This window comes from Prionailurus viverrinus, chromosome D2 (genome assembly GCF_022837055.1).
Source record: "Prionailurus viverrinus isolate Anna chromosome D2, UM_Priviv_1.0, whole genome shotgun sequence".
Lineage (NCBI taxonomy): Eukaryota > Metazoa > Chordata > Mammalia > Carnivora > Felidae > Prionailurus > Prionailurus viverrinus.
In genome coordinates this window covers 48351791-48367642 of record NC_062571.1, presented here as the reverse complement: position 1 = coordinate 48367642, position 15852 = coordinate 48351791, and the positions used below count along the sequence as shown (strand labels likewise).

The window sequence follows — 15852 nt, the reverse complement described above, 5'->3', positions numbered from 1 at the left end:
AGGAGGACATTGATTTGTGAACGTCCCAGGGGAGCGGCAGCTGCCAACTTACTTGTGACTCTTAATCAGTTCTCAGTGATAACCCACTAAGTGAGAGCCCTCCCAGACCAAGAGAGGCACACCAGCTTTAATCACTGTCATTTTAGTTGGCCTAGATCTCAGTGTGTTATGCGTCCGTTTGTACTCTTTCTGTAATAACCAGGTGGTTATTTCCCTCAGGTTTCTTCTCCTACCCTTACTTCTCACAGCCACCCCTGGAAAAGGAGCTAAGTCCAGGAAACATGCTTCTCACTGAATCCTGGTTCATCTAGTCTTTATAAGACAGAGTCCTCATGTTGCTGGAAACTGTGTGCACCTAGTAGTTTATCCTTCTTTTCTGGAAAAACACTAAGTGTGACCCACAGACCAGCAATCTCTGCCCACCAGGGAGCCTGTTAGAAATGTACAATCACAGGCCCCAGCCCATACCCACTGCATCTGAATCTGCATTCTGACAAGAGTCCCAGGAGACTCACCTGCACATAAATGAACAAATAATTTCGGAGAGAGACTTCATGAAAAGACAGGCTTAAATTTGAGGGGAGAAGAAAGGAGAGTGCCAAAGTGGCCAAGGGGCTGAAAACCCTGCCATACAAGAAAAGATCAAGGATATGTAGGCTTTCTGGCCAGAGAGGCTGGCAACTGAACAGCTAACATGTGGCATTCTGTCATATAATTCACTAAGTGCTGCCAGAAGAAAGTGTGATTAAAACTTTGTAATTCCAGGGGTGCCTGGGTGGCTCAGTCAGTTAAGCGTCCAACTTCGGCTCAGGTCACGATCTCACAGTTCGTGGGTTTGAGCCCCACGTCGGGCTCTGTGCTGACAGTTCAGAGCCTGCTTCGGATTCTGTGTCTCCTTCTCTCTGCCCCTCCCCTGCTTGCGCGCTCTCTCTCTCTCGCAAATAAACATCAAAAAAATAAATAAATAAAATAAAAACTTTGCAATTGCAAAGATCACAACTAGAAATCTTCAGCAGGTATTACAGGGGAACAGATTTCAGCTCTCCATGAGGCAGATAATCCTAGTAATTAGTTTCCAAAGCAGGAAAGATTGGTTGATAAAACAGAGACTTCTAAGGCACCATGACTCCTGCAGCAGAGATGAAGCTCTGTGGCAGGAGGGCTTGAGGAGGGACCCTGGCACGGCAGGACACAGACAACATGACAAGCTTTATGCCCTTTTCCGGTCAACATTCTTTCCCTGGCTGAATTCCCAGAAAAAGAGGCTGGACCAGGTACCTGTCTTGGAAGGTTTGCTGGAGGATGCTGCAAAGAAGTCGTCATCGTCATCGTCATCATCGAAGAGGCCAGCAGGGGCTGGAGGGTATGGGCTTTTCCTTGGAGCAGGCTGCTCAGGCTTCTGTGGCTCCTTCAGTGATGGAACAGAGGTGGCACCGAACACATCAGTGTCTCCTGTGGGTGGAGGGACAGGGCAGCCATAGCTGTGAGCTGGTGTGTGTGTGTCCCCTGGCTTTACAGGGAAAAAAAAAAAAAAAAAAAAAAGGACCACCCACCAAGAACATTTAGCTTCCATTCATCCCCAAAATACATTAATAGGACCCAGTCATCCCATCCTTTACTGCTACAGAACATCCCACGATGCAAATCACCTGGTCACTGAAACACAAGTCCAAGGCCACTGACTTCTAAGAGAATATGAGCTAACACCAGTAAATGAGCTCTTCCCATAGGCTATTTGTTGCCCTCTGAACCGCCTCCTCTCCAGCAAGCAGTTAGATGACAGTTTTAAAAATGACAAAACAGTACTTATTTGCTTTTTAAAAAAGAAACCCTAAATTAGGGTACCTAAAAATACAGAAACAGCTCCTGCTGGGATTTTCTTTCCTGGTTTGGAGGATGAAGACACTAAAAATGAGAAAGAAAAAAATAACCATTTCAGAAAAGATGACTTTTCTTGTTAAATGTACCTAAAATGTGTGCAACACAATACACAGCTAAGTGGAGACCTTTTAAAACTAATTTTTCCCAAAAGAGCCATTTTAAAACTCCTTAGCTTTAGCTTATTCTTCTCTCTACCAGCATTACTTTTTTATTGGCGTTAATATAATCTAAGCTGTGATTCCCTTGGACGATCACTCTGATCAAACAATAGCAGTGGGGTTAGTTGGGGAAGCCAAGGAAGGGGTAGAACACAACAGGGAAGGCAGAAGCAGAGCAAGCCGGGCTCCTTAACAGTTTCGCCTCTATCCATTCCAGTTGGAGAACAAACAAGTAGAAAGAACAGCAAAAAATGTGAGACATCAACAAAAAATATGAAGACAGTAACAGTAAAGAGGGAAACTAGCATCCACTGATGCTGAGAAGTGGAGGGCAGGCAGCAGGACATCAAGCCAGCCAGTGTCACAGCAAGTTCAAAATCTGATGACTGATGGCCCAAGGAGACCGCTCACTTCACATAACTAAGTCCCAGTTCCTAAGAACTACCACATACCTAATGGAATAAAATTTGTTAAGTTTTTTTTCCCTTTCCATGGGTGCTCCACAAAGGATTCTGACACACACCAGACTATGGAATTAATGACCTCCAACTTATATACAGAATTTTAGAAGTGTTTCTTTGAATTAAAGATGATTAGAGATGCCTGGGTGGCTCAGTCGGTTAAGCATCCAGCTCTCAGTTTTGGCTCAGGTCATGACCTCGCAGTTTTGCGAGTTCAAGCCCCAGGTTGGGCTCTGCACTGTCAGTGCAGAGCCTGCTTGGGATTCTCTCTCTCTCCTTCTCTTTCTGCCCCTCCCCTGCTCACACTGTCTCTGTCTCTCTCAAAATAAACAGAAAAGACTACTGAATTAAACATGATTAAATTAAAATATCCTCAACACTGCTCAAGACTACTTTCCTTCTTTGACTTTTTATGAATTCTCCCCTAAGGAAGAGACAAAACCATGATGTTGGCTTATAAGTGGCACTTTTGGCTTTTCCAAGACATGAATTAGTCATTACACATGACAATTAGCTGTTTTTTACTAGACCAAGGCAAGAAGAACAGCTTCCTGCCTAACAAAGAAGCAAGGCCTGGGAACAACTTCAGGGGTTCCATCTCCTAATGAGAAGTAAACTGTCTTGGAAATCTGTTCCCGAACAAGAAGAGTCAGCCTAAATCCGAGCTCACCTGCATTAACAGAGCTTCGAGCTTCCTGATCCTGAGGGGCTTCCGTGAAGAGATCACTCTGGTTGTAATAAAGCATAGGACACAAAACTTCAAAAAAGCAGACGAAAATGTAGTTGCATTGTGGATTTCTAAAGAAAACTACCTCGTAAAGTTTAAAGATACATATTTACTGTCCTGCAAGAAATTCAATTTCAAAGTAAAGACTATGGCAAAATCAGACCCTTAAATGGTTTGGGCCTACCCAGGAACTAAAACACAGAAAAAGACAGCAAATAAGGTAAGAAACAACTCCTTGATTAAGTAAATTGTTCATTATTAACACTCTCACATCTCTCTCCATCTCACACAGGACATCAGGGTACAGTATTTTCTCACTTTGTGATTCTTGGTTCAAAATCTCCCAAAATAAGAAAGTAGAAGCAACTTGCAATTAAGAAGCCATTTTTTTCATACCTAATTATAGACCCGTGATGCAACTATGGCGAGCTCCACTGATGACCACGGACTCACCTCCTCATCCTCATCATCAAAAAGTCCCTTCCCTCCACTGAACAGGCCACCTCGAGAGCCAAATGGAGAGAAATCTTCATCAGTCAGCTTGGGGGGTGCGAATAAGTTGTCCTCTTCGTCTAACAAGCAGAAAGGAATGTTTAGCAGGGACTGCTAAAGATGGGTTTGGAACTCAAATTCCCAAGGTTGACCTTTACAACAGCGCCAAGCCTGGCCTGGAGTGTACCTAACCACATGTAACAAGAAGTACTTGAGTGCCAGTATTCTGAGGAATTTCAAACAAAAACTTATTAAGCAGTCCAATGAATCCCTTAAAAGGCTCTCTGGGTTCCCACCCTCAACTCCGTAAATGTCTGAAGCAAAATGAACTCCGTAAGTGATCCCTTTTGTCTAGATCAGTTTCTCTGGAAGCCAAGTACATGGTTCAATCACCTTCAGACCTATCTCACTGAGAATATGGGGGAAGCAAGGGCAGACTGAACAAAGATCTGTAGACTGACAATCAAGCAGGAATGTAATGCATGTCACTGTTAAATATAAAAGGGTCCAATATATTCTTTATCGAAAACAAACGCTAGAGATCCCTAGTTTCTATACTTCTGGAGAATTCTAGCTAATGATCGCTATAAAATAATTCAAATCCTTACAGCATTTTTACTCCACATTCAACTCTCCTCCGAGCATCCCAAAGCACACTTTTAAATGCTTTGGGAATGAAAATAGAGAGAGACTCCATTTGTGAATATTCAAAATGGTATTCTACAAATTATGAAAGCGAATTCCTGAATCAAGAGCCTCCTAAAATAACACAATTGAGGGGAAAGGCCTACCATCTGAGGGAGTTCTCCTGTCCTTCTTCTCCTTCAGTGTCTTCCGAGGTTTTCCTTCTCCTATGGACAAGACTTGAAGAATATTTCAGTTCTAACCACACTCAGCCTACCCTTACTATTTATATACTGATGTTTTACACTTCTGTCATGCTCATGGCCCCTAAGTTAAGAGCAAGACATTCAACTCTGTGTCTCAGCTCCCCCAGAGTCCATGTACTTCAGTCAGCACCTTACACGGCAGGGACTCAAGCTGAACGAATTATTCTGATGTCTTTCCATCCTGTTAAATCACTACTTCATATGGTACATTTATATTTAGTCAAAATATAGGAGTAAACATTAAGCAAAAGATTCTTAATCTGGGGCCTGTGATTCTCCCGGGTTATCTATTAGTCCCCTGAAACTGCAAATAAAATGTTATACAGATGCCTACATATGCATTTTTCTTGCAGGGGGCGGGGAAGGGTCCACAATGTTTAATTATCCAAGAGTCTGTAAACCAAAAAAAGGGTAAGCCTTTCATGCCTTAGTAAAATTCAACAGAGAAATCTGCCCTCAGTGAAGCCCCGCAGAGGGTCCTGCACTCGCCCACCAAGTTAACCCATCTCAAAGACGTACTTTGCTCTTCCACCTGGCTTGCAGCTTCCCCTTTGATTCGAGCCGCCAGCTCATCAGCAAATGACGTAGGTCGACTTTTTTTCTACACACAGAAAAGACCAAAGTATCACCTGTTTTTGGTAACACACAAACTAGTACAGTTTACTTGTAATAACTAACAAAATTATGTAAACAAAAGCAAAGGGACTAAACGGATTAAAAATTTAACTAAATGAATTTAAACATAGAGCACCCTATACAGATCACTTGAGGAACAGGACTCTTTCCATAGACATGCTCCTTGTTCCTTTTTTTTTTTTTTTAATTTTTTTTTTTTAGTGTTTATTTATTTTTGAGACAGAGAAAGACAGAGCATGAATGGGGGAGAGTCAGAAAGAGAGGGACACAGAATCCGAAGCAGGCTCCAGGCTCTGAGCCGTCAGCACAGAGCCCGACACGGGGCTCGAACTCATGGACTGTGAGATCATGACCTGAGCTGAAGTCAGATACTTAACTGACTGAGCCACCCAGGTGCCCTCCCCCCTTTTTTTTTTCAATACTTCACTTTGTTACTAGAAGAGAGAGAGACAGAAAACTACTATGAGGAATAAGGGGGGGAAAAGGTAAGGAGTATTAGGGTCTTAAAACCCTGGAATCAAATAGATTTTTGAATGATCTAACTTATAAAATCGTAACAATTGGAAGAGAAAGTGGAACTCGTACAGCAGCTAGTAATACTCAACCATTATTGTCAAAAGTGTAAATGGAATTACAAATATGCAAAAAGAGACAGTTATCAATAAAAATGACAATAAAAGTAATGAGTCCTCAGTGCCATTTCTAAAACCCTGCCAAGAGAGTGACTATGGTCTTTCTTACAGGTCGGGTATTTTCTTCAATGTCCTCAATATCTTCCTCCTCCTTCTCAGAGTCAGCGAAAATGTCACAACCATCATCGTCCTCTTCTTCGTCACTCATTTGTGCAGTGTGCTAGGAGGACAAACCATGAGATTAGAACTAGCAGATAAATAAGGTCATCAAGCTGAAAAAGAGATACTGTCACTCAACCTTAAGGCAAAATGGTGGCAGCTTGTCAAATAAGGATGACGATGGTAATGCAGCAAAAGTCAAAGTAATAAATGTACTAAAACAAGTAACATACAAGATTTATTTTCAGCGTAAATACTGTACACAGAATGACAAACACTGAATATGTAAAATGTCCACCACTAGAGAAATAATAACCTAAATAAACATAGTCTTATCTTGATAAGAACACTAATCATTAAAAGCAATAAGCTGTAACAACTGGAGAGGTGTCCACAGCATCAACTGTAAAAAGTGCTAGACGAGAATCCCAGCAAGATACCCTGCCCACCCAACCCCAACACGGACCTCCTCTCTACTGACACAGATATATTTAAAAGCAAAGAAAAGCACTTTTCTTCCATCACAACAATTACCTCTGAAGAGTGTGAGAAAATGAGCACTAGAGGGCTCAAAGTAAGCTTTACCTGTTAAGTTATAATTTTTATAAAAGCAGCCACTGGTATGCATAATTTGTACAACTAAAAAAACATTTTAAAAAAATTGTTAATGTTTAAATCAATAAACTGTGCCAGGCACTATGCTGAAAGTACTTTATTGACTACTTTAATCTTCAGAACCCTGAGGTTAGCTGTGGCACACAAAACCAGTCTATCTTTAACAATACAAATATATGGTTAGGCCAACACCTTTAATCACTATATTGTATTATTTAAAGGTCTGAATTTACAGGCATCTGGCTGGCTTAGTTGCTTACATGCAACTCTTCATCTCAGAGTTGGGAGTTCGAGCCCCCATTGTGTATAGAGATTACTTCAAAATCAAATCTTTAAAAATTTTTTCAAAATAAGCAAATAAATGTCTGAATTTATCAACCATATTAGTATGTTTTATAGAAATAAGTATTCTCTAAAGACTGATTATTAAATCACCTCTGTGAATGGAAAATACAACTACCAACCAAAAAGGACTAAATCCTTCATTTGGTAGTTGAAAACGTTTGTGGAAAAATATGCCCCAATTAGGAAACTGAAGTGCAAACTGGGACTATCTCAAAATACCACTGTATGTATATTATGTTAGCAAAAATCACAATCCCAGCGCTGATAAGATTATGAGAAAATCAGTATGCATGATCAGTAATGAGAATAGTATCAAGAGCCTTTACTATAATTCTACACTATCTCATTCCTAAGGAAACAGTTCACATAAGCAAAGGATTTCTGCATATGGAAATATATTCATGAAAGCACTACCATCTCAAAAATAAAATCCTAGAAATAAACTATTTCCCATACACATTTAGAGACTACAAGAGTCTGTAACTAAAAAGAGACTGTCGTTGTAACAGTACGCTTAAAAACACAGAGTTCACAAAGCAAATTATAAAGGTAGTTTAAAATTGTAAGAAAACACTTGTGATACATTAAAATTGCAGAAGATAAACTATGCATATTGTGAAAAAAATAGGTCCTTAGAAGGGTATACAAAAATTAAGACAGCTATGGTACAACTGTAGAATTAGAAATTCATCTTTTGAGTGTTCCTTAACCTTACTGTTATATTATCCCAAATTTTAAAATACAGGAAGAGGACTCAGGTGAAATAGTTCAGTTTGAGTAACTGGGCCTTCCTTTTTAGAGGCTCTGTTTCCCAATTTTTCTTTTTCACTTTTTTGTTTTCTAAGAAAAATGAAGATAAAGTATAAAGCAAAATTGAAAAAACAAAACCCAAGATGGTAGTTAACTTAAAAACATGAAATTCTTGGGGCACCTGGGTGGCTCAGTTGGTTAAGCATCCAACTTCAGCTCAAGTCATGATCTCACAGTTCATGAGTTCAAGCCCCACGTCAGGCTCTGTGCTGACAGCTCAGAACCTGGAGCCTGCTTTGGATTCTGTGTCTCCCTCTCTCTCTGCCCCCTCCCCTGCTCACAGTTGCTCTCTCTGTGTGTCTCTCTCTCTGTCTCTCTCTCTCAAAAATAAACATTAAAAAAATTAAAAAACAAACAAACATGAAATTCTTGAAAGAAAATTAGCTTACTAATCCTTACTTTCTCATAAGTCATTCTAAAGTAATTTTTTTTTATTTTTTTTTTTTAGTTCCAATATAATTAACATACAGTGTTACATCAGTTCCAGGTGTACAATAAAGTAATTCAACAATTCTATACATTACTCAGTGCAATCCCCTTCACCTCTTTCACCCGTTCCCCAACCCAGCTCTCCTCCAAAGTAATTTTAGCATATATTTAGTATATATGCTATGCTTTGGTTAAAATTTAAAAGCAAAGTCACTTCAGTTCATGAGCCTTACCCGGTTTTGGTCATTGTCACTATGAGTGGCAAAATCTTCATCTGACTCCTTTAGGGGGAAAAAAAGCTGTGTTGTTAATACAGAATTTAGTCACAAGCACAGAAATGACCTCAGGCCTAAGTCTCCAGGGCACATCTATATTCGGTCTCTTTGTACTGATTACTGGTCCCCTGAAGTATCAGGGTGCAGATAAGGTGAACAGTAGGCAGTATCACCAAGAGTTGTTCCAGCTAACGTGGAACTTTTGTAGTTAATTTAAACATCTCTAACAATTTGCTCATACCTATGTGCACTACCATTGCTAACCTCTGAATTTAAAGTCAGAGTGGCACATTTAATTAATTAAATTATCAAAAGTTGGTTTGTGTGATTTTACATTTTGGACTCTCCACTCTATATTCCACGTAGCAGAACTACTTCATCAGGCCCAGTAGGGGACTATCAGTGTTTCCTACCAGGAATTGGGTGAAGAGTTGCATCAATGGCTAAAAGCACAGGAATTCAGCTAATGACCGTCACTTACAGTCAGATTTTTTAGGAAACCCTTATGTCCCATTGTGTTTTGTTTGCAGGCCCAGTGGCAGGAGGGCAGGGGAGGGGGAATGTAGAAATAAGAGAAAAGGAGAAGAAAGGAGCATGCATACAATATTGTCTCCTTTTAGGAATTAACACTCAAGAACTGCTCTTCAAACATCAGTAACAAATATTCCGTCTAAAGGAACAACCCCAGATACAACAGTGGTCAAGGTCCACAGATGCCAAGGTCCTAGAGCAGGAGTCAGATCATGCTCTGTGGCTATGAAGATGCTGGGACCAGCAGCAAAGTGAAAATGTAAGTGGATGCTTTAAGCATTCTTCTGGTCTAGGTTTTATAGTAAAAAAAAAAAAAAAAAAAAAATTTAAAATATGGTCTTTTCCCTACAATTACTCAAACATAGAACCAGGCAGATTCTACCAAAATATCCAAGGTGCCCCCCTTCAAAATAGATTGGCAGGAAGAGGCCTTGGTGGGGAGGAGGGAGGAGAGAGAACAGTAAAAGGGATTAAAGCAGTTTTCCTTGCTTTTGTACACAAGACAAAAAGGAAACTCAGTCCCAAAAGGGGGTGAGAGGAACACAGAATATGGTTTTACTATCGCTGTTAAATCTGTGCAAAGAGATTGCTAATTCACAAACATTTATTTAGCTTGCTAAACACACCCTAAGGTTCTTGCCCACCACGACCTGGAAACACCACGAAGCCCTTACCTCTTCTTCATTCTCTTCACTGTCTGCAATGCTGCCACGGTCGCTGCCTACTGACCCCTCTGGTTAGAAGAAAGATAAAGGGTTATCACCCATATTAATAATAAAACATCCTTAGTTCCTTCTTAAAATCATAAACCACCATACATCAGCATCACCAAGATTTTGAGAAAAGAACCTACACAGATTAACTGTAATTAAAAGGATCTTCACTATAGTGAGGGACAAAACATCTACAGAGTCTTAAAAGATCTACCCACAAGATACTTATGAATTATAAAAAAAGTTAATGACTGAAGGAAAAAACTGGCCTGTATTCTTCAAACATGTCAAAACTGTAAAAAGCAAAGAAAGGCTGAGAAATTATATCAGACTAAAAGAAGACCAGAGATTTGACAACTGTATGCAGTGAGTGATCCTGAACTGGAGCCTGGGCCAGAGGTAAAAAGAGCCTAGCCTATAAAGGACATAATTGGGACAGCTGGCAAAATTTGAAATACGACTGAGGATTAGCTAATAGTATTAAATCCAGTAAAATTTCCTGACTTTGATAACACACTGTGGCTATATATGAGACTATTTTCAGTTTCAGAAAGTGTTTTCTATACAGAAATATTCTGGAGTACCAGGGCATGATGTCCGCACGATCTCTCTCAAGTAGATTCAGAAAAAAATATTATGTATATAGAGAGAGAAAGAGCAAACAAATGTGATGGAATGTTAACAACTGGTAAACCTGGGTAAAGGGTATAGAGGAGTTCTTTGTGCTATTCTGACAACGTTCAGGTAAGTTTGAAATTATTTTAAAATAAAAAGGTAAGATATAAATGTTAAAGGTAACAAAAATATTTAGTGCAGAAGAATACCTTCACTAGACAGCTCTCCGAGACCTACATCTTCCTGCTCCATGAATAGCTTTGACCCAATTAAATAAGGTAAAGGACGATCAATGTACAGATCCTGTAAACAATGAAAGGTAACAGCCATTAAATTTTCAGGCTGAAAACTAAGTTTTCCATTTGACATCTTGTTCCATGTGACTACCCCAAACAAGTGACATAATGAGACTGGAGAATAAGAAACACAGCAGGATTCAAAGTACAGAAAACAAAACAAAACAAAACCAAAAACAAAAAAACAAAACCAAAAAACTGATTTTTTAAAAAGTCAAATCTTAGGTAAAAACAGCAAAGTAAAGCTAAATCACACAGAATCTCCCTTCTCAAGTGCCTAGTTACATTAGAAATGGCAGAGGCACACAAAAAGTTTACCAGTAGTAACCAAATAAGGGTTACAACTTCATAGTAACATGTTCAAAAGGAGGACGAAGGAAAGAAACTGAACGTTCTGGCCAGCTTTGACGCATCCCAGCTCTGCCTTCCTCCCCTAAAAAGCAGCGCTCGTGAGCAAAAATCAACCAATCAACTAACCACTCTTGAGAATCATCAATATTAGTCCTAAATTTGGAAAGAAGCACACTGAGGAAATAACCCAAAATGCTTTTACAGGACTGTGGGGGGCAGGTGGGTATGTCCAGGTTTGGGGGTGGGAGCAGGTTTGGACCAGCAGCGGGACTCCTTTACATCACATCAGAGCCAAGAGAAGGCTGGAACAGAGCACAGAAAGCATGGGCTAGATGAGGAGAAATAGAATAGCAACTATGCAAGTACCTCTGGTCAACACAATGAACTAAAGGCACACATCAAAAAGACTGAGAACCTGTCTGGGAGAAAAAATAACCCAAAGAAGAGAATAATAATATCCCCCAGCAGCACCCACTGCATAACTTAGAAAAGTGAAGTTGGTAAAATTAAGACCAGATCATAAAACAACAGAATGAAATGAAAGAGACAGGGTAGAACGGAGTACCTGTTGGACAGCCTTCCATTCCAGTCCTCAACTTCCAAGTCCCACCCAAGATGCTTACATTAAAATTTAAGTTCAAGAAAGCACTCCAGGGGTGCCTGGCTGGCTCAGTCAGTTAGGCTTCCGACTTGGGCTCAGGTCATGATCTCACAATTCGTGAGTTCAGGCCTGCATCTGGCTCTGTGCTGACAGCTCGGAGGCTGGAGCCTGCTTCAGATTCTGTGTCTCCCTCTCTCTCTGCCCCTCCCCTAACTCGATCTCTGTCTCTCTCCCTCTGTCTCTCTCTCAAAAATAAATAAACATAAAAAAAAAAAAAAAGCAAGTAAGCAAGCAAGCAAGCAAGCAAGCACTCTACCCCAGGACAACCTCCCCTCTCCACAGGAAAGGCTGACTTATCCTTTGTAAGGTAGGACATTTGGCCATCATCTCTCTTCCCTACTGAAAAGACCCTGGGGGTGCAGGAGAAAATAATTCTGAAGTTTAACACAAGAGAGAATTTGGGAAGGTTAATGTAAAAGTTAAAGATGCGGGGCGCCTGGGTGGCTCAGTCGGTTAAGCGGCCGACTTCAGCTCAGGTCATGATCTCGCGGTCCGTGAGTTTGAGCCCTGCGTCGGGCTCTGTGCTAACCGCTCAGAGCCTGGAGCCTGTTTCAAATTCTGTGTCTCCCTCTCTCTGACCTTCCCCTGTTCATGCTCTGTCTCTCTCTGTCTCAAAAAAATAAATAAACGTTAAAAAAAAAAAATTAAAAAAAAAAAAGTTAAAGATGCAACAGCAACCAATTCAGTGCAAACAAAAGAAAGTGCTACTGGGTGAACCACTTACTCAGGAGGCATTCCCAAGTCCTCCAGTAGAAGAGAAAGGGGTGTACAAGCTGGAACTAGCAAGCGTGGCCCAGGCAATACACCACCCAGGGTCCACTGCTGACTGCTAAATCCCTACAGGAAAAGGCAAGCCAGCAAGTATACCAGTGCAAGAGGAACAGCCCCAACACGGTACAACACCGCAGGCTCAAACTGGAAGAGAAGTGTGAGGCGAAACGAACGACAGAAGATCTTGGCTCTGGGGCATGTTCCAATCCATAAAGCACTTGTGTGTCACAAGGACTCTCTCTCAAAATCAATATGGCAACCTTCTATGTTTACCTCTGCCTGGCTGTGCTGCCCCAAAGTCTCCTCTGCAGATCTGAGGTAAAGTAACAGGAAAGCAGTAACTATATTCACGGCTAACAGTCTATTCGTGGACGCTCACAGCGGCTTTATTCATCCTAGCCAAAACCCGCAAACAACCCAAATGTCTTTCAGCACTTGTGCCGTCTCCCCAGCACAAGCTACAGAAGTTCACGTTCCCAACAAACTCCTCATACTTCCAAACCCAATTCGGGTCTCATCTGTACCCTCATTTCCCCAGCTAGAAGCAGTTCTCTCCCAGAGCACTTATGACGGTGACTCATGTAGATGTCTCCTCTCTCCCACCAACTGGTAATGCTATAATAGGCGTTTGGAGAGTAGGAGCCATGCCCTGCACCTCTGTACTCCCCTATCCTGGCGTGCTGCCTTGTACCTGCTGGGTGCTCCATCAACGATCCGGTAAAGCAAGTGTTTCTAACGGAGTCAATGTGAGACTGCTAAGTACCATACTTACTTCCTAAAAGTCAAGCCCATGTCTTACTAATTCTGTACCCAAGTAAAGTGCCCCAAACACAACAAATGTAATAACAAGTAACATGAACTGAACGTCCTTACCTTTGGTTCAAGGATCAGTTCCACCCGTTCATTAGCATCATCTTCTTCTGAGTCTGAGTTTCCTGCTTTAATATCTAGTTGTTCAAATGCGCTGTCCAATACTTGTAAACCATAGTTCACGGCCTCCTGAACCTTAGGAATCAGATCTACTTCTTTCTGTTCCCGGGTCTTCTCCTACAAAAAAATACTGTTCAGTACAGATCTCCAAACTATTGATACCGCCCTAATAAAACAAAAAGAAATCAATTACAAATGTTAACAAGTCAGACTCTGCTGAATGCCTTGACAGACTTTGGAGTAAGTTTTAAACCCCCAGTTTGTCACTTTCTGGACATGGATCACACTACCGAAGGTCCCAGAACTCCCCGTTCACCATCTATAGCAACAAAAGCACTACTACACTATGTATGACAGTTCGGTTAGGTAACCTATGTAAACATCCCCTGTGAATGGGATGTCACAAGCCCTCCAGTGGCACCCGACTCCCCTACCACTGGAGGAACAAAGGGCCCAGACTTTCAGGTTCACCATGACTGGATCCCACTAACCTTGGTTAATGGGCCTTGGGACAATTTCAGAAGTTAAAACTGAGAAGAAAGGGACTCCAGCCAGAGATGTCATCTTTCAATTGGTGAAAATAAAAAAACAAAAAACTAGTAGTTATGGTTATTTATAAATGTGTTTCAGACCAACAGAGGGTCAGTATCATTTCCAACTTATCCTGTACACCATCCGAGAACAATGCCCCCACCAAAAGTCTGTACATATCACCAACCTGCTGAAAACACTCCACAGGCCTCCGTTTCCTACAACAGCAGCTGTCAGTGACAGTCCCCTCACACACCCAACTGTGTCATCAGTTGTGAGAAATATTGAAAAAAGAATTTAGTGTCATTTCCCCTCTTCACAAATATTATAGAAATTGATACATAATTACAGAAGGAATCAAACCATACAGTGCTGTTGTAAGGGACAAAGGGAAAACTCTATGAGTTTTTTATACTTTTACCTCAAGTATGGAAATCCTTCTAATCCAGCTTTTTTGTTCTGGCTGCATCTTTTTTCCACTGTAGTATGCTTGGTTCTAGTTAAATAGCTAATTCTGCACTAAGTGTGTGAAAACAGGTTTGTGAAATAATTACATAGGGGCTTTTTAAAAATAGTTCACTAAATACTCATCACTTCAAACTGAACCCTGACTTGGTGTAACCAAGTAACCACAAACCACTACATTTACATGGTCAGCAAATCTTTTGAGTTAATCATTAAAAACAAAGTAACTTTTTTTTTTTTTTTAACCTGGGAATAGGCAGAACTGTAGCTGGTTTCTAATATCCTATCCTAACAGCTTCACATACATAATAGCTATTGATGAAGTACCAACTTTTTCAAGTGATTTATATTTTCTCTTAGAGCTGAGTCAAGGCTACTCCGATTATGAACTTACATTCCAGTGCTTTTCTAAGGGGGAGGAAAAGAATGCAACTTCTGCCAGAAGGCTAGAAAGTCCAGAAGGTCTTATCTATGCTTTGGCCCATGATGTGACAACACCCAGGAAGAATGTTTATGTATCCAAAACATGTGAAGGCCACAGAGATAAAAAGATAGAAACTGCTGCCCCTCGACTCCTTAGCCTGGTTTATGAACCCACCGCTCACTTCCTTTTCCTTCCTCCTGCTGACCACCAGTACCTTCCACTATCATTGTCTGTAAAATACCAGGCACATCCCCCAACTCTGAACTTAGTGCATGGCATTCTCTCTCTTTTTTAAGGCCATTTCGGCCTTAAAATCTGGCCTTTCCTTCTTCACTGAGCTAACATCTTATCCTTGTAGGTTCTCCTTGCTTATACCACTGAGCTCTTCTCATCTGATCTTCCAGAACAGTTAGCAGCTCCAACATGTTATGTCCTGCTGCTCCAACTAAGACCATAACTTCTTGAGGGTCAAGTCTGTGTTCAAGTTACCAGCTCCCTGCAAGCTTTCTGGAGTCAGTAAATGTTCACTGCACATTCTGTGCTCTCTGGGCTAACACATCCTGCAGCAAGCTGTGCACTGAACCAGCATTCACCTCAGTCATTTACAACTGGCAGGAGTCAATGGTGTCATAAAACAATAGGGAAGCATGGTCTTCAAAGAACTCACAACGTACAGCCCAGTCTGTGGTCTACTGTTGTAGAACCCTCAAGGTCTATTGTGTAGAACCTCCACATTTGGGGGTGGAGCGGGGAGAGGCAGGGAGAAGGAGGAAAAAGAGCAAAAAGAAGGGAAAGAGACAAGAGACCAAGGTAGCCAGCCAAACATAAAACATTATCTGGCCTTTTACAGAAAATCTCCTGCACTCTGCTCTGATGCCAGACTTCAAAAACTTTACATATTTCTTAATACACTACATTTCAGAAACAAACCACAGTTCCATTCCTGGGGTGTCAGGAGCAGCCTTTCCCATTTGCCCCAGGAACCATCCTTCTGCCCACAATCCCCCACCAGCCACATTACAAATTTCCACCACTTTTCTTCCCTAAGTCAAGA

At 41.1% G+C, this 15852-nt stretch overlaps 1 protein-coding gene across 6 annotated transcripts in view; it reads right to left on the bottom strand.

Annotated features, from left to right (window-relative positions):
• WASHC2A (WASH complex subunit 2A) overlaps nt 1–15852 on the bottom strand; it is a 61377-nt gene that overhangs the window by 35714 nt on the left and 9811 nt on the right. For 5 of the 6 annotated variants that reach the window (XM_047825265.1, XM_047825266.1, XM_047825268.1 and 2 more), the window contains exons 5-15: nt 13322–13495; nt 10579–10672; nt 9716–9774; nt 8469–8516; nt 5987–6097; nt 5129–5210; nt 4511–4582; nt 3681–3799; nt 3171–3228; nt 1846–1905; nt 1279–1452 (exon numbers count right to left, since the gene is read on the bottom strand). In XM_047825265.1, coding sequence (XP_047681221.1) covers nt 1279–1452; nt 1846–1905; nt 3171–3228; nt 3681–3799; nt 4511–4582; nt 5129–5210; nt 5987–6097; nt 8469–8516; nt 9716–9774; nt 10579–10672; nt 13322–13495 — 1051 coding nt within the window. The remainder of the gene's footprint in view (nt 1–1278; nt 1453–1845; nt 1906–3170; nt 3229–3680; nt 3800–4510; nt 4583–5128; nt 5211–5986; nt 6098–8468; nt 8517–9715; nt 9775–10578; nt 10673–13321; nt 13496–15852) is intronic. The other variant, XM_047825263.1, reaches the window with a different exon arrangement.